Source organism: Pyrus communis, chromosome 16, assembly GCF_041283825.1.
Source record: "Pyrus communis isolate YQ-2024b chromosome 16, ASM4128382v1, whole genome shotgun sequence".
NCBI classification, from domain to species: domain Eukaryota; kingdom Viridiplantae; phylum Streptophyta; class Magnoliopsida; order Rosales; family Rosaceae; genus Pyrus; species Pyrus communis.
The window spans coordinates 5,447,348-5,467,480 of NC_142580.1; the positions used below are offsets into that span (position 1 = coordinate 5,447,348).

At 38.3% G+C, this 20,133-nt stretch overlaps 3 protein-coding genes and 1 long non-coding RNA gene across 5 annotated transcripts; 1 reads left to right on the forward strand and 3 right to left on the reverse strand.

The window, feature by feature from the left end:
• Positions 1–272: 272 nt before the first annotated feature.
• LOC137731973 (phosphatidylinositol 3-kinase, root isoform) lies at positions 273–7,868 on the reverse strand. 2 transcript variants are annotated; one of them, XM_088687955.1, is made up of 18 exons: positions 7,455–7,737; positions 7,248–7,350; positions 7,066–7,162; positions 6,785–6,943; positions 6,462–6,671; positions 5,995–6,173; positions 5,495–5,642; positions 4,881–4,976; positions 4,259–4,394; positions 3,958–4,079; positions 3,540–3,734; positions 3,258–3,428; positions 3,035–3,172; positions 2,747–2,901; positions 2,510–2,653; positions 2,204–2,351; positions 1,931–2,113; positions 273–520 (listed from the first exon to the last, which is right to left on the reverse strand). In XM_088687955.1, the coding sequence occupies exons 1-17, from the start codon at positions 7,564–7,566 to the stop codon at positions 1,976–1,978; spliced, it is 2,451 nt and encodes an 816-aa protein (XP_088544081.1). In that variant the 5' UTR covers positions 7,567–7,737; the 3' UTR covers positions 273–520; positions 1,931–1,975. The 2 variants fall into 2 exon arrangements, with proteins under 2 accessions (XP_088544081.1, XP_068327344.1); XM_068471243.2 differs by lacking the exon at positions 273–520 and adding an exon at positions 1,337–1,603 and having other exon boundaries at positions 7,455–7,868.
• Positions 7,869–8,304: 436 nt separating this feature from the next.
• On the reverse strand, positions 8,305–11,165 carry ECHID (enoyl-CoA hydratase/isomerase D). Its single transcript, XM_068471246.2, has 9 exons — positions 10,594–11,165; positions 10,371–10,493; positions 9,841–9,942; positions 9,701–9,739; positions 9,451–9,549; positions 9,234–9,281; positions 9,033–9,128; positions 8,750–8,872; positions 8,305–8,658 (listed from the first exon to the last, which is right to left on the reverse strand). Exons 1-9 carry the CDS (start codon positions 10,852–10,854, stop codon positions 8,542–8,544), a joined length of 1,008 nt encoding a protein of 335 aa, XP_068327347.1. The 5' UTR covers positions 10,855–11,165; the 3' UTR covers positions 8,305–8,541.
• Positions 11,073–13,912, forward strand: LOC148689862 (uncharacterized). Its single transcript, XR_015957882.1, has 2 exons — positions 11,073–11,212; positions 13,059–13,912. It is a non-coding gene; the product is annotated as an uncharacterized LOC148689862 (long non-coding RNA).
• Positions 11,740–16,062, reverse strand: LOC137731974 (Pectin lyase-like superfamily protein). The gene is made up of 7 exons (XM_068471244.2): positions 15,459–16,062; positions 14,336–14,467; positions 13,908–14,135; positions 13,766–13,810; positions 13,457–13,664; positions 12,638–12,828; positions 11,740–12,401 (listed from the first exon to the last, which is right to left on the reverse strand). Exons 1-7 carry the CDS (start codon positions 15,825–15,827, stop codon positions 12,009–12,011), a joined length of 1,566 nt encoding a protein of 521 aa, XP_068327345.1. The 5' UTR covers positions 15,828–16,062; the 3' UTR covers positions 11,740–12,008.
• Positions 16,063–20,133: the final 4,071 nt, after the last annotated feature.

Genomic DNA, 20,133 nt, shown 5'->3' on the forward strand with positions numbered 1-20,133 from the left:
TCCCCCCCCCCCCCAAAAAAAAAAGGCTCAACGGTCAGAATTATGACCGTTGGCCACGTGGCAGCTCCTTGGCTCTTGGATTTGAATATTTTCAAATCCAACGATCCAGATAAATTAATACATTAAAAATTATAAAAAAAATTTAAAAATACAGAAAATTTTTTAAAAACTTTTTATTTTTTCTATAAATACCTAACCCTTATCTTCCACCGTACACCATATTTCAATATTTTTTACACTTTCAACATTTCAATATTTTCTACACTTTGAGAGAAAAAGAATGACTTCGTGGAAGCTCATTGAAGATGTTACGTTGTGTGAATGTTGAGTGCACACTACTCATGACCCGATTAAGGGTAATGAGATGGATAAGCAAGAAATGTGGAGTAAAATTACAAAAGAGTTTTGCGATGTACATGGAAAAGATGCCAGAAGTAGTTCAGGTCTTCAAGGTCATTGGAAAAAACTCAACGCATCCTTTACTTGTTGGAAAAACACCATCTCTCATGCTTCCGGTAATCTGTGTAGTGGGACAAGTTTAGCGGATAAGGTGACAATATTTTTATTTATTTATATGCATTCCACCCACATCAATATTTTAATTTATTTATGTGTGTTACACCCGTATTTTTTAATACTATCTTATCCCACATATGTAGACACTACAAGCACAAGCAATCTACAATGCAAAGAACCATAACAAATCATTCAACAAATGGGAATGTTGGCAAATTGTCAAAGATTGCCCCATATACAAAATTGTGGCAACTGGTCCAGAAGTTGTCATGCACGATATGGGTCTACATAGTTCACCAGAAGCAGACACAACTGAACAAAAAATCGACACATTTTGCGAGATGGAAGGGATGCCTGAAGAAGTGCCAGAGACCCAACCGACTCGTCAGTTCCTCAGGCCTCAAGGTAAAAAGGCATCAAAGAAAAAAGGTAATTCTTCAAAAAATGACTACACTAAATATATGGAGGAACTTGCTCGCCAAGGTGAACTGAGGATGGCACAGGAAAAGGCAAGAGATGAGGAAAAAACTGCCTGGACCAATCTACTGTTTCTTCAAACATAAAAAAAAAACAATCATTTGACAATTTATTTAATCACATTATTATCTGCGTGTGAAAGACCATTTTTATATTACGTGGGTACCATCAACTTTGTCATTTGTTTATTATTTTCTCTCTTCCCTTCATTTTTTTATTCTTTACACATGAGACAAAAATTTTGGTGTCCCCCACTTTGTCAAAATAATTGGACCAAAATACCCCTCAGCTAAAAAAATTCAAAACCTACACAAGATCATATTTTAAATTATGCAAGGGTAAATAGGTAATTTGGCTTTAAAAAAATTATGTGCTGCATTGTCTATCACACCTCCGGCTTTATATATAATAGATAGATAAATCTATGCACAATAATATAACTTTCATCCCATGCTCCCTGGACCAATCTACTGTTTCTTCAAACATATCATGCATATGCCCCTTTCATATTATTTAGCTCAGATTTGATAACAACGCCTTATCTCATTGAGTGGGTTTGGCTGTATGAATCCTAGAATGTCATTGCGCTCCAATTCACTTAGATCTAAACCTGAAAAAATTGAATTGCAATAATTCAAGATATGAATACAAATTCTATATGTATGTTATCCAATGAAAACTTAAAAAGTCTCAAATTTTCAAATTAATACTCTCTTTTACTTGTAATAAAGTTTTTTATTTTTTCACCAAACAAAAAGAAATAACAGACGTATACACGAAAAAGGGGTGCCATAAAGAGAGTAAAATCAACCGAAAACATGAACCAACTCCAGCATCGTTACAGAATTTTTCTGTACATAGTAAAGGTTTAGATAAGCTGAACTTTTATGCAGAAAATGCAAAGACTGCAAACAAAACGGACGGAAATAGAAATTACCTGTATCTTTCAAAGATGTAGATGACACACAACCTGTTTCAGAGATCAGCGCCAGTATTGAGCCCACCGATGAATGGTCTCGACCATTTGAGGAAACAATGCGCTGACACTCTCATTGATTAAATCCTGGAAGAAATGTATGCAGGCTTCATCGTCCAAGTCCAACCGGAACTTCTCCTGGAGCTGTACATGTCAAAAGACGTGCCGTCAAACAAAAAGACCAAATCGTTTTAGACGGAACAAACATTAGATTACAATCACAAAAGAAGTCACCTTGAGGATGCCTTTTTCAGGATCTGAAGCTATGTCAGGAATGTTGGAACCCGCCATTAGGTGAAACAGGTTCAAGATTAGGTTGCTGGATTTCCTAATAATGTTGTATGCTTCGCAACAGTAGGATTTGAACCTTGTATAGTACTGGCTGCAGAAGGAATATAATTAATCAAACCCTGTGCATTCCTGTATGCTAACCTTGCACCCAGCATGATATGGATATCATGCCATAAGTCTAATGCAACCCTATCTAGCAAACGTGGCGAAATTAGAAGCATCACAGAGACAAAACTAATCATTAAGTACCTTTCAGCTCCACCCATAGCCTCAACCATTTCTTTGCAAAGCTTCATTGGAGGCGGAAATGGTTTTGGATCACGACCCAGAATGAAGCCAAAATCAACATGAAAAAGACGTCCATCGTCCACAAGGAGAAGGTTGTCAAGATGTCTACAGAGGACAAATTAATGCTTTAAAATTATGCATTTCAATACCGCATAAGCAGAACAGCAGTTGTGCAGATATATGCATCTTAATTGTCACCTGTCTCCAATGCCCAGTATATATGTGATAACAGAGTAGCCAGCACAGCTCTTTATAAAAGTTTCCAGACAGGTAGCAGTAATACCAAATGGTCCATGCTCATCTGGATGAAATTTCTGCAGGTAGCTTGTAATGCTTCTGTGCTCTGAGAGAATCTGGAAAAGAGAACATTTTACCAATTGTACAAAACTTAACAGTTTCAAATCAAGGCAAAATGCTTCATAATTTACACACAGCTTACAATCATTAGTAATCAAGATACAACAAAATAAGGTCATCAATTAATACCTGTGCTAATGAGCGGGATGGTATGAATTTTAGCATTCCTTCATCTTGCCCGGTCGCAAGAACTCGATAAGGAGTTAAATGCAGATCAAGATTTTCCAATTTCAGCAATCGATCCATGAGATATACCATTTGAACAACCTACAGGAAGCATAGATCCACTTAATCAGAGTTCTCATGTCTGTGCATGCGAACAGCCACAAGGGTGGTTGCATGAAATACTTACTAATTGGTCTTGGCGAAGATCATCTCCCTTCTTAAAGATAACTTTGCAACTTCCCCCACTTGCTGTTCGGAAAGTCAAACGCAAAGGATGCAGTGCACTTTTGAATATTGATGACTCAGATGGCACAATCCCAGTGATGAGGACTCCTGGGGCCAGTGGTGATCTTATTGGCTAGAGACGTCACAGAACAACCATGAAAGATACAATTGGTAAGGCTATAAGCAATTCATATTTTAATAGATAATAAGATCCGTAGACAAGGAACTTCAACCAAAGTATTACCTCTTCAAAATACGTAAGTTCACTAAGGAGACCAGAAAACAGTTGTCTAAGCTTTTCAATCTTCTTCTGGGTATTGCCCCGTACATTTCTTACATCTCTCGTTATTGAACACAACTGTGCAGTTAATTCTGTCTGGCGCACCAAAGTTTGCCACAGTTTAAGTCCATCTTCATCTCCTTGCACACCAGCTGGCAACTATATAAAAACTTGGATACAGCTTATTTCCATTCTGGCTTCAGCCAATGAGAAACTAAGAAAGGCATTATCATATTAACCAAATAGATGGGTAATCCCAAAAGCTACATTTCATGGTTGGAGAATCTACATAAATGTTTATGCTGTTCTGGGGATCCAGATTCATACCCAAGCAAAACACACAAAACAAACGACCCCATAACGTTAGTTGATAAACTCTCACCTTCATCATATTCTCTTCCAGGATTTCGTAGGTACAGTAAAACCGTTTGGCATATGCTGGATCATGGAGTTCTACAGCAACATACCAGCGTAGAAAGCTAGCCAACTCAATGTTTCTTAACGCTGTCAGATCAAAAGTATAATCAGGATGCCATAAAAACCTATACTTCTGATACTGTGAAGAACTGAAGTGTAGCCTTGCACATCCATGCACACATCCCAAAGAAAAACATTAGACATAGCATGAGGGTAAGTGCATGTGCATGACAGCGTACATACATGAAGAGTATCTGACCACATACCACGTTGCACAAGGAAATGAGAAAGACGAGATTTATCAGAACGCTCAAATCGAAGAGCCTGAACCAGTTGAAGTAAGTAACACTGGAGCTCTTCATCATCAGCTCTTTCAAGAACACTGACAGCATATGCACGAACCTGGCAGGAGGTATTAAAGTTGGGCATTGGTCAGTTTCAAATTAAATGTGTAGAAGACTGAAGATACTAAATAAATCAATGATGGAGAGCAATATGTATCACTGCATAACACACTTTTCATCTCCCAGATCAACAGAGTTATTCTATTTAAGACATCGTATCCCATTGGACATTGCTCAGGATGACAAAGAAAGCATGGACTTTTTAGGTTGTACTTATACTGCACATGCAAGGTGCAATTCCCTCTTTTCTTCATGATCCTATATTCAGCCTAATCAGTCATCAGCTACCATGGGCTTGGAAGGAGCACAACGGCAGAAACAATTGATATGGTTAACTTCAAGTCATGCTGATTAGGATATGAAACTTGATTTTAACAGGAGTACGAGGTAAAAAAAAAAAATAAATAAATAAATCCTCCAGGTAACAGTTATAAGACGATAAGGAACAGGTGATAGCAGCTCAAAATGTTACAGACATGCCCACCTCTTCACTTTCAAAAACAGGAGATAGCAGCTCTAATGCGTCACAGACATCAATCATGTCCCATTTGGCCATCAGTTCTAATGCTTGTTTTGCTTCCTGCAACAAAATGAATATGGAATTCTTGAAAATCTAATCTATTTTTTATTCCTTAGTGATAAAGACAACATAAACGAGAAAGAGCAAGCCAAGTACGTGAATGAGAGATAGCATTCCAATACAAAATATGTTACTTTACTTGTCAACTATTGATCTCAGCAACAGATCTGCATAAAAGTAATTTCTCATGTAAAAAAGAAATAAACGATTGATATTTTGGTACAACACTATGCATATTGTCAAAAGTGCAACAATCCTAATTGGGACATGGATAGTCATATATGAAGGTAATAGCTGGCCTGCAGCTTACTAGTGATGAATCGGAGTTGGACCGAAGTCCTAAGATCAGCTGCACAAGCTACCTTTATATATAAGAAATAGAATAAGCTGGAAATAAGAAGTATTAAAAACAATTTTATTACAGGAGTTAAATAAAACTGCAGAGCGGTAGTAATATGGCACATGAACTAATGGCTAAAGGGGAAAATGATGAGAAGGAAGAAGAAAGAGATGCAGACCTGAATATCACTCCATTCAACACATCTGAGGAACTTTGTGAGGGCCCTCTTTTCTGACATCAATGAGAAACGAAATTTCCAGAGGAGCTGCCTTTCATCGCCAGTCAAAGTCCTCGTTGGTGGGTATTTCAGAATCCTGTGTATTGACCTACAGGAAAAGGCAAACAATTATACATCTCCAGCTTACTTAACAAAAAAAATCAATCAAAAGAACATATAGCAGTGATGTTGAAACTAAAGAATATGGCAAATTGAGAAGACTGGTCCATCTATAATACGACACTAACAAAATCCAATGATAATTAATTCAACCATTACACAACAACTGATCCCAAGTGAGAACCATCTGCATATATATAATTGGTACCATTAAAGTAGAACACAGTTCCTGCCAATTAATCAGCAATACATGAGTTTGTATGAACGTAATTGTGACAATTAAAATTTATGAAAACACTGTTAACCAACATATGAACCTTTAGAGTAAATTTTGAACTTACTTTCTTTCATTGGAGCTTGGTCTGAGATCCCTGTCAATGATACCACGGGTTAAACTCCTTGCGAGTTTTAGTTGCTTGTGCTCTGATGGATTCATCTTTCCCACTTCTGGGTCCCAGACCGTGACAATTTCATTTGTTGAAGCTATTGGGGACGGTAACAAGAAATTTGCCCCTGATTCCTAGATTCCAATAAATAAAGGTTAGTGCTAGGGAAACTCATCATCCACGGAAAATAACAACTAAAAGCTAGTTACTTATTTCAAGATGCGATAACAATAAGTATTGAGTTCCAGAGTAAACGAAGAGTTTAAATAGCAACATAAGCTAACATTCCATATAAGCATGCATTTGTCAATAGAAAAATAGCACCAACTAATTAAATTTCAAAATCTAACCAAATAGTTATAGTTAAATATCAGCCAATAGGTAACTTTGATAACTTCAGATTAGTTGCAGACTGGGGTTACCTGGAAAGCAACACGATGTTCGAAACTACAGAAATCGACAACCAGGTATAAATGCAAACTTCCATTTTTAGAGGTTTCCCGTTCCTTTATTCTCTCCATAGCTTTAAAAGCCAGGCGGTCCAGCCAATCAACACATTGGATCTGCCCCCTCTCATACCTATTCACAAGCTTCTCCAAGCGTTCCAACTCCCCGCGCTCATGCCTGGGGACCTATAAAAAAATTAAATGAGGGATACATAAACAAAGCTAAACCGATTAAGAAAAATCAAGGAACAACGCTAAGGCCCATATCTGTAACTGCTTAAAAAGAAACAATCAGAAACCTTTCCAGGAGTAGAAGTGGGAAACGACCCGTCTGCTACTTTTCCCTTCCAAAGCCTCAGCTTTTGCTTCCCTGTTTTGAGTTGCTTTTTGCTATTAAAAAGAAGAATTGTAGCACCACCAACCAACCCTTCATCCTTCCCACACGAAACATCCCAAACCTATATTTCCAACGAGTAAAAAGATTATGGATACCATCGTGAACTACTAGTTAATAGCTTAATATACAAGGGATTACAGAAAACCGAATTGTTTAAGATGTGAAGTGAAACAGCAAACATACTGTTAGAGCAAGTTGTGAGTGACCGGTTAAGTCTCGGTATTTGGTACTCAGAGTAACGAGTTCGTTCCAACAATATAATGGTCCTGAAGATTCCAACCTAGCAGAAGATACAAAATTTCAAAACCTATAATAACAGGATTGATGCAATTGAAGTCGGAAAAAACCAGTGAAGGGGAAAAAACCTTGTCCTGGTGGGAAGCCCAAACGGAGCACCATCAATGTACAATGCACACTCCACATACAGCTCTGAATTTCTCTCTTCTGTTGCGAAAGCGGGATCAACATCTGCAGTGCATAAAAAAAAAAAAAAAAAAACTGAATTGAAGAACGTTGACTGAGTAAAAATATTTTATCGGGAACCAAACAGAAAATTGAGTGAGAAAATGTACCGGAGCTAGGGGACTTGGAGGGAGGCAAGGCTCCTTCTAGCAGTTCGATCCGGAAGGTTACTGGGAGGTTGATGTCGCAGGACAAGAAGAAGCGGAACTCGTTCCCGCTCATGGCTTCTACAGTTTTAGGAGCTGTGTTTTCTCATAATTTAGGGTTTTCTGGTAGCGAATTGGGGGGTGGGGAAGTCGAATTGGAGTTCGGTCGAGGACGTGATTCCGAAGCAGAGTTTTCTGAATCGAGGTGGAGTGGGAGCAATGCGAACTCGGGGGAGTTTGCTTGAGCAGGCGGAGGAAGGTTGCCACGTCAGCTTGAAGCGGGAGGAGTTTTGGGTCGTTACTTTACTGGGCTTTCTTGAAGCTATAAGCCCAGTAAGATTCACTCCGAAGTTCATAAGTTTTTTTTTTCTTTTTCCTTCTTATTTTGCAAGAACAAAGTTTTTTTTTGTCTATTATTATTTGTATTTATTTGAGAAGGTTCATTATTTTCATCTAAGAATATGCAAGGGAAAATAATAAAATAGTGAAAAATAAAAAAGGCTTTTGAGTGGGAAAAGTGTTGTACAATGCTTCTAAAAAAGATATCATATACACTTCTCGATATGCATTTTGTCACTTGTGTCTTTGAAAGTTTGATTTATGTTCTCCATTTCTCCTCCTTTATTTTCATTTTCGTCAATAACCGCAATAGAAATTAGAAAGTTAAAAATTTCCTTTCAACCAAAATATAGTAGTTAAATGTTTACGTGGGTTAGGCTAGCTAACACTCGAATTTGAATTACCCAAAAATGCAACTAGAAGAGTAGTTTAAACTATCGCCAGAAAATGCATAACCGAACTTCCAAAGATGCAATTGGAAGAGTAGAAATCTCACTATGAGCAAGAGTTTTGAACAAATTACTTTTCTGGAGTCTAAAAAAACCAGTCAAACTATTAACTCAAAACAATGGCAGCAGGGCATTATTTGAACTCCTCTCCACCAACGTCGGAGCTTCAAAACCAAAGCATTTATCCGAAAAGGGGGGAAAGGGAGGAAAAGCAAACGAACAAGTGGCCAAGGGGTCCAATTCTGCTGGGAAACTGCTCAGCATTAAGGTCTCCTGGGAAACTTTGAGAAATCCGGACGCCTGTGTTGCATATAAGCCGTCTTCCCTTCATTCCCTTCCTCAGTGCCATAGAATAAGAGTGTGGCATCTCCAGCAAGTTGCTGCATTGGAAACATTGGCAAAGTAGTTAGCAAACGGATACATGAATAAGAGTGCGGAATCTCTAGAAATACACATGATAACTGAAGGTACCTGTAGTCCAGCATGACCGTCGTCAACTGCATTAAGAGCAGATTTCAGCACCCGAAGTGCAGTTGGGCTGTTTCTTAGCATTTCTCGACACCATTTAACCGTTTCTTGCTCTAAACTCTCCAGCTGGATAACAGTATAAAACAGTGAAGATGCTATCTTCTGCGAACTTTGAGTGAAATAAGGCTAATTTTTTAGGAAAAAGCCATTTGTATTCAATTTATACTACATAAGATAAGACATACACCATATGATGAGATCTGTGTCGCATTGGGAGTAAACTTACTGGTACAACAGTGTTAACAAGTCCCATTTTCTCAGCTTCAGCGGCTGTGTAAAACCTTGCCATAAACCACATTTCTCGTGCTTTTTTAGGCCCTACCTGATTAACCAAAGCCATTCATTAAAGGTAGTCCACCACATACCAAGTGAGGGTAATTTGAAACAAGTATTTGCATAACATAAATCAACTTGAATCGATTCTTACCAAACGGGACATGATTGAACTCCCATAACCAGCATCAAAGCTTCCAACCTGTCAAATTTACAAGTTGTGAGGTTTCTGTATGTTAGCATGCTGCTCTCACCCATTCTTTAGATTGAAGATGAAATGAAAAGCAAGTTTGTAAGTTTCATTAGTTTAGCACCCTAACCAAAATTAAAACTTTGTAACTAACCAGAATAAAGGTATATGATACGAGTACCTTAGGACCAGTCTGACCAAAAATAGCATTGTCTGCTGCAATGGTTAGATCACAGACCATGTGTAATACATGTCCTCCCCCAACTGCATAACCAGCCACCTGATAAACCATTTAACATTGACAACAGATCATGCATTCACTAATTTGGGGTGGAGGCAAAGTTTTCGAGAACTAGCAAAGTTTAAGTTTCACTGCTTTCCAACTGTCCAACAACAAAGGCTTAATGCAAAATAGGTTAACAAGAGCATACCATGGCTATTACTGGCTTTGGAAGACGTCGAATCTGGACCTGAATTATATAACAGCAAGAACAATTATTCATTCACTGCCCAGTATTAACATATAAAATGTTACAGAATCATACAAAAATAAAAATATTAATATATATACCTGCAAATCCAAAACATTAAGACGACCAAAATCTTCATAATCAGAATATCCATCTTTGCCTCTCAAAGCCTGATCACCACCACTGCAGAATGCCTTGGTTCCCTGAAAACATCAAATTGCCAACAAAACAGAGTAAAGCTGACATCTTTGCATCATATTACTAGCTAGTTGTTCCCCCGCGCGCGGGGTTTTGGGGGGGGTTGTGGGGAGGAAATCGTTGGGTTCAAATAGCATCAGGATGCATAGGCATGATTGCTTTCCGCCATTGCAGCCGGTAGAAAGCATCAAATTGCCAACAAAACAGAGTAAGGTTGACATCTTTGCATCATATTACTAGCTAGTTGTTCCCCGCGGGGAATCGTTGGGAACAAACCCGCATCAGGATGCATAGGCATGATTGCTTTCCACCATTGCAGCCGGTAGAAAGCTTTTAAATTTGCTGCAGATTAGTAAATTTCATTTCCTGTCCATTTTTTCTCAGAACTCAATTAGAAGTCAGAGAACTAAAAGAAGGTAAGTTAAGGAGGTACCTTCCCGGTAAGAATGACGACGCCTATGGAGCCGTCGTCCCTGGCATCGTTAAACGCGCGAATGAGCTCCTTAACCGTCTGCGGCCGAAACGCGTTTCTTCTCTCCGGCCTATTAATCGTAATCTACAGAAAGCGCGAGATTTAGACACATCAAATCTCATTATCTCCAAATTGGACTCAGTAATTAGGACTCATTAATCAAAACCAACCTGAGGAGCCTGACCTTTGCAATGGCTTCGCCGACGGATTTCTCGTAAATAATGTCGGTGAATTCTTCGCCAGACTCGTCGTGAGCATTTTTCCAAACAACTTGGTGAGTCGAGACCTCGCCGTGGGTGCGGTGGTAGCTGTCGTTCATGGAGGCGTTGGATAGAGAAACTGCGGGCGAGATGGGAGATGGATGGGCCGGACTGAGGTGGTTGGCGATGGAGACCACCCTCCTACTCGCGGTGGTCATGAGGTCCTTCTCTGAGCTCTCTGCCATTGAAGGAAAACCGGAAAAATGGCCAAAGCTTTGGACTTTGGATTTGGGAGGTTAAGGATGAGATATTTGGATGGGATAAGATAAGGCGCGAACAGCGAGACGGTGCGTTTCGTCAAAGCTCCTCCTGCGGCGTCGTTTTTGGCGCCAAGCCCTAGAGGTAAAACTGCCATTGCAATTCGCAAGCATGGTGCGCGCATCCAGAATTTCAGATTACAGAAATGAAATCAGAATCCAGGGAAAGGACGAAAACGGTGCGGTTTCAAACTTCTTGTGATAAATTTCTTTGTATTTCATATGATTTATGAAATTGTAAGTATGCACGGATGGGATTTCATGCTTGAATCTGCTGTTATAAATGGTAATTAATTTTCTTATTTTGCACTAATTAATCTACTTATTGTGCCATCTGTAGTATGTATCTTAAAGACTGATCTGGATTTCAATTTTAATCCCTAATCTGTTTGAAATTCAATTACTAGAATTAATCTCCTTCTGTTATTTTCTGTTGAATGGTATATGTGTGTTACTCTGTTATTTGGGGGAAATTCTGATGTGTCAGCGTCACCGCGGTATCTCCTTGTGTCTACATCACTGTTACATGGACTGAGAGACACTAGTGATAGAATTGTAGACAAGGGGATGCATCTCGATCCCGAAGAACTTACATGAAACATGTACATTGTTACTTTGGCATCCCAAACCTACGTTGTCATGCGGAAAAGTTAAACCACCTTGCAACGTGTGATAGGATTAGGATCACAAACTGGCGGTGCACCTGTTTCATGTAAGTTTCTCTCATAGGTTGTAGGGCAGACTCTCTTGGTTGTACTTTTTCCATACATAATGTTAAATCTGCTTGCTTTTTAAGCTGTAGAGTCACCAGAGTGTAGACAATTAATGGAAGTTCTGTAATTTATGTTTTTTTGGATGAAAATACAATGATGATACCTTGTAAAACTTCAGGATATAAATGTAAGCCTTTAATAACGATGATGAAGAATTCCTGTAAAACTAGGACTGCCAAATTATACACACACTATACCAATTACCAAGCAAGCTGATGGTGCGAAAGGGGTCAGGAAATCATGCCGACCACACAAAGTGAATACACCATCGTCATCAGATATACATATGTATACTTGGTACTAAAAATTTCAACATACATCGTGATCTGAGTTAACTTTGTTGCTCGATGGCTTGCCAAGCTGTAAACAACCAATGGGTGGGACTGTCGGGGTTCTCAACTCCCCGAACGTCTGCCAGCAGAAGGGGTCGTACATGTGATAATTTTCTTGCAATGGCTTCAGGTCTATGCCATTCAATGTTACGTCTACGCAAGGTAGGCTGTCACTGCAGGCGAAGTGTACTGGTTTTACGGTGTATGTTCCTCTTATTCTCTCGTAGGTGATCCCCGACAGAGCCACAGCTGATGTTTGGTTTTTGCATGTGCTTTTGTCACAGTAGAATTGGTCAATCACAATAGGGAGTTGAACTTCAGAAACTTGAATGTTTGAGAACAGCACTCCCTGAACAGAGCCTGATCCACCCTGCACATTTAGGATTCAGTTATATGAGTAAAAGAAAAGGGTAAGTTGTCAAGCATTAGAAACTAATTTGACGTGGCGTTAGATCCCATGAAGAAGACAATTCTTAATACTCATTTCTAGCATCACTGAGATTGTTTTGCAGTCGACATTTGATTATTTGATGCAGAAGAGAGTTGTATGTTAAAGTCTAACAATCAGTAGGAAGGATGTGTTAAAACTTTTAGGTGAATTCATACCTGCCATGTTTTGACTCTGACACCATTCATTGTGTTGTGCATAATGATGTCTCGAACGGTAATGTTTGAAACACATGCTCTCGTGTTGTCCCTTCCTAAACTTCCAATGCTGATTCCATGCCCTGGTCCACAGTTCACGTTGTGTACGTATACATCTGTGCATCCAGTTTGTATGGAAATACAGTCATCTCCTGCACAAATCATTAGAATTGAAACAATTTAGTTTAATATTAATCCATGACAGTTATACTAATCGACTTGGTTTTAAGTCTGTGCCCATTTCATGCCTTGTCTGTTGGTTTGCAATTTTCTGCTTAAATTTGTCTTTAGTTAGTTCTTAGGACACATTGTGATGTGAACTGACATGCTTGATATTTTCTCCTTCTTATCTGTTGTTTGTTGTATGTGGGCCGTTTTTAAGTTGAACTGGAGAGAATGGCAAGGGAATTCAGCAGTGGTTCTGGCATCCGATGATGACAAAATATCGATTGAGGGTTGCGAATACTACAAACCAAGAGTTGTCAGTGGGGATTGAGACCTAATCCTAAATTGGATAGACCAATGATGATATTGGGTGTGCAATGCATCACATGGGAGGTTGCTATGATTCTTGGAATGTAGCAGATTGCCTGTTGTTGTGTGTCAAACTTTTAGTGGTCGAGGATTGTCGATGGAAGATGCCAATACACAAGGCTGCAGGCAGGATAAGATTGCTCATGGAATTCCCCAAAGAGAGATAATAACCGAGTGCGGAATCTTTGAGTCAAACACAGTGCGCCATGCTAAGAGTAGATATTGGAGGGTAAGATGTATAGTTACCGCAAGCAAGAGTGGTGGTGTGGATGAGCACTCTTTGGGAGTTTTGGAGGTGAATTCCATCTGTGTTGGGACTGTCCCCAGGGGACGAGACGCTCATATCATGGACCAGAACTCCCTGGCAGTTGTCGAACTTGAGATGGCATTGGGGGCTATTCTGAATCGTTATGCCTGTGACCGTCACATTAAAACTCCCATAAAATCGCAATGCCTGTACAATCAACAAAAGTACAAAAATCATGTTACTGAAACTGCAGGTCAAGACTCAAGATCACATAAGCTTCAAGATTTTGGCACACAAGTGGTCCTTACCGTCGGTTTGATGCTTGGCATTTTCCCGCTCAGCTCGCTTCTTATCTGCCACAGATTTCATTCACAGGATGATGATTAGTTTAATTAAGCTCGACGATCGTGAAATTTCATGTTCAAATTCAATGCAGTTTAGCTTAATTACCGGCATTGGCGGGCGTTGTTGGACTGAGCTGTTTAGTGGCACAATGAGTTTGAAATCATCATCTATAGGGTCTCCATAAGGAGTGTCTTGCCACCAAGATGAGCCTCTTCCATCAATCACTCCCTTTCCCTGTACTGTGATTCCATTTAGCTTTGTAAATTCAAGCCATTGGAACAGACCTTTGCTCCATGATTCCGAGTCCGTCGGCGCTACAATCGTACCATCCAGCTAAGAAATTCATAATTCACCTCGTCATTAGTACATTAGACAAAAGACGGAAATCATAATTAAGTGAATGCTAAGGACAGTCGTCCACACAATTCGAGTAATTCCCATTAACCTTTGGATTGAGATCACTTCCCCACACTTTGCTTTCTTCTTATTTTGTTACTTTTTACCTCTGTTACTGTGTGTATATGTATTTTTACCTGGAAAAGGATGTTTTTCTGGCAGTAAGGGCCGGAGAATGAGATGGGACCCACGAGGAACTGGTAACCGGCTGGAACAATGATATTTGATGCCTCAACTTTACAAGCAGCGGCCCATGCAGCTTGGAATGCCTGCGTCACACCGTATCAAAAGCCCTCTGTCAGAAACTATAATAATTACGGTTGGTAATCTTTAACCGTAGAAAATGGCGCTAGTTTGTTGTGCAGAACCGTATACAATTATTGTTGGAACCGTAACAACCCAACTGCCGTAACGAGAATAAAATTTGTTCGGTGGGCCCATTGGGCCCCACCTGTTTGGTTTGTTGATAGAGGATTCCGAAAATCCTTCAATCACATCCGTTCATCGTATATCGTGCTATCAGTTTTTATTAGGTACTGTTTATATTCAATTTTAAATAAAAAAATTTACAATGATTTTTAACCGTATGATGTACGATGAACGGATGTAATTGGAGGATCTTCAGGATTCTCACAAAGAGAATCCGACGAGGATCCTCTCCTGTGAGTTTAATCATTGTATTAAATTGTAATTATAGATAGGTAGAACTTACAAAAAGTATACTTAATGGAAAAATTTTAATTAATAAAACTGATCACAATGCTTCTTCATAATTTGGATAAAATTACCATCTAACCCAAAGCATGTCACGTAAAGTTATTAACCCCAAAGAGTCACGTGCAAATGATTCAAAAAGGCAAAACGTTTGCCAAAATAACTATTTTGTTTCTCTCAATGATTAATTGGCTACCTGTCATCTACGTTACGGCTAGAAGCATGTTGGAATTCCTTGTCATTTTCATATATCATGAGCTACATTCGTAAATGCAGCGGAAAATACTGGACTCCTTACATGTATTTTCTCGTTCCTCATTATTTTGTTAATAGTCACTTCAGTATATGTGTCAATTTCTGATTTGCAGTTAGCGAAAATTGACTCCATAACGGTAAGGAGCCATATACAAACCTAGCAACATTTCTAATCAAAGCTCAAATGTTTTTTTTTCTATGAAGATATTTTAATTAACCCTTGATCATGATTGATTAGTCCTTAATTGGCTAACAGAGTAAAACCATGATGAGCTTAAAGGAACTACGAACCTTGGTGTCGTCGGTACCGCCGTCACCCATAGCACCAAAATCTAGCACATTAAAAGTGGATGAACCTTTCTGTGGAGAACTTGGTGGAGTGTCAACTATTGGCTTGGGAACTTGAGGTGGCAATGGTGCCTTGTTTTGAGGTGGAGATGGTGCCCTTTTAGGTTTTGATCCACTAACACTGTGGTGGTGGCTGCCCCCGCCGCCGCCATGGCTACTTTTTCCTTTTTTCTTTGAAAGAGAAGCATAGGATGCTCTGTTCTGCCTCCAATGTCGCCCTCTTCTCCCCATGCAAGCGTCGAAATTTGACGACCAAACCAGAAATGCAAGTACAAGCATGAATGCGATGCTTCTGAAACTGAACTCACTCATTTTTGCACAATGTGGGATTGTGGATGAGAGAGAGAGAGAGAGAGAGAGAGAGAGAGAGAGAGAGAGAGATAGAGGAGGGATGAGAGAGAAAGGAAGAGCTAAGAAACAGAGAGTGTGTTGTGTGAGAGGACTGCTTTAGTTTAGATAGAAAAAAATATGTGGTGGCTGTGTTTATATAGACAGAGACACATACATAAGCTCTTAGGAATTTATAAATTTATAAATTTATGAATATAATTCTCATTTTTATTTCCTTTTTCTCTTATATTAATTATCATGTTTTCTTTTTTGTGAATTATGGTTGGTATAAAATTATAGTTGTAATTTGTTTTGGCTCACATGCCAAATATTGCAGCTGTTTGTTGCAACTCATTCAATTTCTTAATGCTTATGTGAACAAATTGTCCATTTAAATAATCCTTGTTCAAATCTTAATTAATTAGTCATAATGACGAAACCATGACAAGCTAAGAATACCAACCACACTTTATTTGGACGTTAATATGGTTCATTTTGGCAAGTGATGGGTTAACCTCACTGTCATGTAGTGTTACAAATTCACTCAAGTTATAGCACGTGTATTCAATGGGGATTCAAGATTTGAACTTTGGGGAGTCCTATTATTAAAGGTCCAACGTAGCGCAAAGCGTGCAAACAAATTTCAGTTTATTCATTGAGGCATTGCATCAAATACTTGGTTGGCCTGCTTTCGTCAATTGACCCATGTTGTGCACATGTTAATGAATATCGACATTTGTCGAAGCAATCTAATGAGTGTTATTGAGAGTATTTGTCAAGTGTTATCGACACAACTTGCTAAGTGCTATCAATAAATGCCTAGCAAGCATGCATCAAACACTTGGTGAGTACTAAAATGATATGTACCAAACATGCGGAATGTCCACGAATGACCTTCATATACTTGTTTCCCAACCTCCGAGTGGTATTGGGACAACCTTAATCTCAATGTACATATGTGAATCCATTTATTAATATAATATCATATATACGTGACATATCAACCGTGTCGAGCACTCATATCAACCGTGTCCATTTTACGATTATCTGTTTTTTCTTTTGATGACGTTGTTTTAAAGGCTCTAAACTATGTTGGTCTGTATAATGCTCTTTTGTACCTATACCACTTTTTATTTTCTTTACAAGATAATATTCTATTCTAAACTATTTAACTTGCCCCGTAAAGATTTGAACTCGATTATAAAGTGATAGATTTACTGATTTAACCAACTGCCTTATCTGGATAACATGTAGCCCTATAGAGTTAAGGGTTAGTAAAATATTTAACCTAGCAGAGTGAGTGGGGGATGTAAAGGCCAAGGACACACGTGAGTGGGACTAAGTGTCAAGTCCCCGGCACTGACCATAACAGCACTTTATGATCACATGCAACCTTCACGGGCTACTCTTTTTTAGACATGGATTCTCTCCGGATTTATACATCTTAATTCCAGGAATCTATCAATCTGGATCATTGAAATTTGATCCAACGGTTACAAACAGAGATTTATTTTAAAAGTTATAATAACTTTAACCGTTTGATCAAATTTCAATGATCCGAATTGATGAATCCTTAGAATTACGATGCATGGATCCGGAGAGGATCCATGTCCCTCTTTTTTCTCTGCTTTGTCCTCTTAACTTGCATCTATGGCTAACAATTAACGGATTTGCTGCTACAAATTTCTCTTAAATTATTTTTTTTATTTATGAAATTTAATTTAGTTTACACTTCTATATATATTGCTTGTTTGACATGACTTAAGTTAAAAAAGTGTTGGATTAGGATTGGGTGCTTGCTTGCACCCTTATATATATTTTTCTCATATTTTTATATAATCAAGTTTATCTAATAGGAGAAAGTTTTAATTTAAATCACTACGCTTTCATAGTCTTCTAAAAACTGATAATATTAATTTACTTCGAGAATCAAACAATATGAATACTGATCGCTTACTGTGTTGTAACAATTAATAGAAATAACAGTCGAGTTCATAGATTTTTTTTAACAGTGCTTTGCGCATTAATTAGAAATAAAAATTCGAGAGACTTATTTGCGAGAGAATCCTTAATTTTATGAAGTAATGTAAAACCCACTGCGCCCATAGTTTTGCCCTTTCGGTTTATACGGAATTCTGAACGAAGAACAGAAGAGTACCAAGCCTGCAGTTTGTACTACCATTATTTTGTAATGATTTGTCAACAGAACAGTGGGAAACAAAATGGTTTCTTTCAAGTCACATGCATGTTCAATACTTGCGATGCGATGGCAATGACTTTGAGAGACGATAATTAAGAACTAATTGGGGTTTAGTCTGTTTTTAGTGGTGCGGTATAACAGTGCAGATACTGCATATCAGTTTCGATAATTGATCAGATTATTGTCTGCTGAACATCTCTTGAACATATTTACCGTTTAAACTTAGTTGTACGAGAGAATCTCTTGCTAAACCTTCTCTTTTCTCTTCTTCGATATGTTGGATTTGATTTTTAATTTTGAACTTTTTTTTATGTAATTATTAAATTTAATTCATGGGTTGGTATGTTTTGTTGGACATGTTACGTTATTTTCCTTACCATGTTCGTGTTTGTTCTTTCTGTTTTATTCCTACCATAGTTCATGTATATATAGTGAAGTGTTTTTTCTTGTATTCAAGTGATATTCAAATTAATTTATATAACTTTCGAAGAGAAAAATTCAAACTTAAATAATAAAAAAAGCATTTTATTTTAGCTAACTTAATTATGCTAAAGTCTTGCTAGCATTACAACTTACATCGTTGTGAACTATTTCATGGCTCTCATATAATTAATTCCTAGAAAACAATGGGAATGCAGTTGGAATATTTTATGGGAATAAAACACTATGATGATATATACTACAGATATATATATATATATTTCTGTTTTTGTTGCTTTCGGTTGAATTATTTAGGTGTATGTGTCTCAAACTTTTTATCAGATAGAGCTAGCTATAGCAATTGAGGAAAAACATGAGGCCATGAACGTCCCCATCCTTTATTACTCATTTCTGTGGCTGATGAATTGACAGAAATGCCAGGGCCGAGAAGCTATTAGCAATAACATGCACACCTCGATCAATTCCATCACCCACAACTCCTCGACCTATTCTTCCTTGCCCGTCCCTTTCCCCTTTAAGATTTCCATCCAAAATTGGTCTCTTCCTCTCTCATGCATTATGCTTGCTTGCTAGGATTTATTGGTACCCAAAACAATAAAAAAAAGAATAAGAAGAAATTAGGTTCATATCCTTCTTTTTGCTACTCCGTTAATTAAAACATTTTTTTTTAATTTTAAATCAAGGTCCTTAATTAATAAACATCATTAATTATTTTAATAATAAAATATTTTTATTTCTAAATATATTCATTTAGTGTTAGCAATGTTACATTTGGTATATTTATATTTATGGCTAAATTTTTTATGTCACATCCTGGCCCAAGCCCTCACCACATCCCGGACTCAACTCTGCCGTAGCACAATATTGTTCGATTTGGGCCCCGACCAGGCCCTCACGGTTTTGTTTCTAGGAACTCACACGAGAACTTCTCAGTGGGTCACCCATTATGGGAGTGCTCTCGCGCACCACCCGCTTAACTTCAGAGTTTCGATGGAACCCGAAGCCAATGAGCTCCCAAAAAGCCTCGTGCTAGGTAAAGATAGGAATATACATATAAGGCTTACAAGATCCACTTCCCTGGACGATGTGAGATGTTACAATCCACCCCCTTAGTGGCCTGACGTACTCGTCGGCACACATCCGGCCAGGGATTAGCTCTAATACCAAATTGTCACATCGCGCCCCAGGCCCCCACCACATCCTAGGCTCAACTCCTCCGTAACACGATATTATCCACTTTGGGCCCTGCCCATGCCCTCACAGTTTTGTTTCTATAAACTCTTCCCAGTGGGTCACCCATCATGGGAGTGCTCTCGCGCACTACTCACTTAACTTCGGAGTTCCGATGGAACCCGAAACCAATGAGCTCCCAAAAGGCCTCGTGCTAAGTAGGGATGATAATATACATATAAGACTTACATGATCCACTCCCCTATGCGATGTGGGATGTTACATTTTATCATATATTTTTATTTTTATTTTGTACCGATTTTTAATTTGCAACCCTTTTTTAATTTGTACCAATTTTCTTTTCACTTTTAATTTGTACCCATATATTAATTTCTTTTTGTGCCCATATTTTTTAAGTTTTATTTGTATTTGTACCCATTTTTAATTTTACTAAATGTACCCATGCAAATTATATGT

Bases quoted from the DNA above. Each gene is read 5' to 3' on its own strand.
- LOC137731973 (XM_088687955.1), bottom strand. From the start codon at position 7,566: ATGAGCGGGAACGAGTTCCGCTTCTTCTTGTCCTGCGACATCAACCTC. The intron at 3,173-3,257 runs GTAAGTATTTCA...TGCTTCCTGTAG, and splicing joins ATCTTCGCCAAGACCAATTA to GTTGTTCAAATGGTATATCT. The intron at 2,654-2,746 runs GTGACAATTAAG...TGTCCTCTGTAG, and splicing joins ATACTGGGCATTGGAGACAG to ACATCTTGACAACCTTCTCC.
- ECHID (XM_068471246.2), bottom strand. From the start codon at position 10,854: ATGGCAGAGAGCTCAGAGAAGGACCTCATGACCACCGCGAGTAGGAGG. The intron at 10,494-10,593 runs GTCAGGCTCCTC...CGCTTTCTGTAG, and splicing joins TCGGCGAAGCCATTGCAAAG to ATTACGATTAATAGGCCGGA. The intron at 9,129-9,233 runs GTAAGAATCGAT...TTGGTTAATCAG, and splicing joins GTTCAATCATGTCCCGTTTG to GTAGGGCCTAAAAAAGCACG.
- LOC137731974 (XM_068471244.2), bottom strand. From the start codon at position 15,827: ATGAGTGAGTTCAGTTTCAGAAGCATCGCATTCATGCTTGTACTTGCA. The intron at 14,136-14,335 runs GTAAAAATACAT...TGAATTTCTTAG, and splicing joins AGAAAAACATCCTTTTCCAG to CTGGATGGTACGATTGTAGC. The intron at 13,811-13,907 runs GTAATTAAGCTA...AATCTGTGGCAG, and splicing joins AACAACGCCCGCCAATGCCG to ATAAGAAGCGAGCTGAGCGG.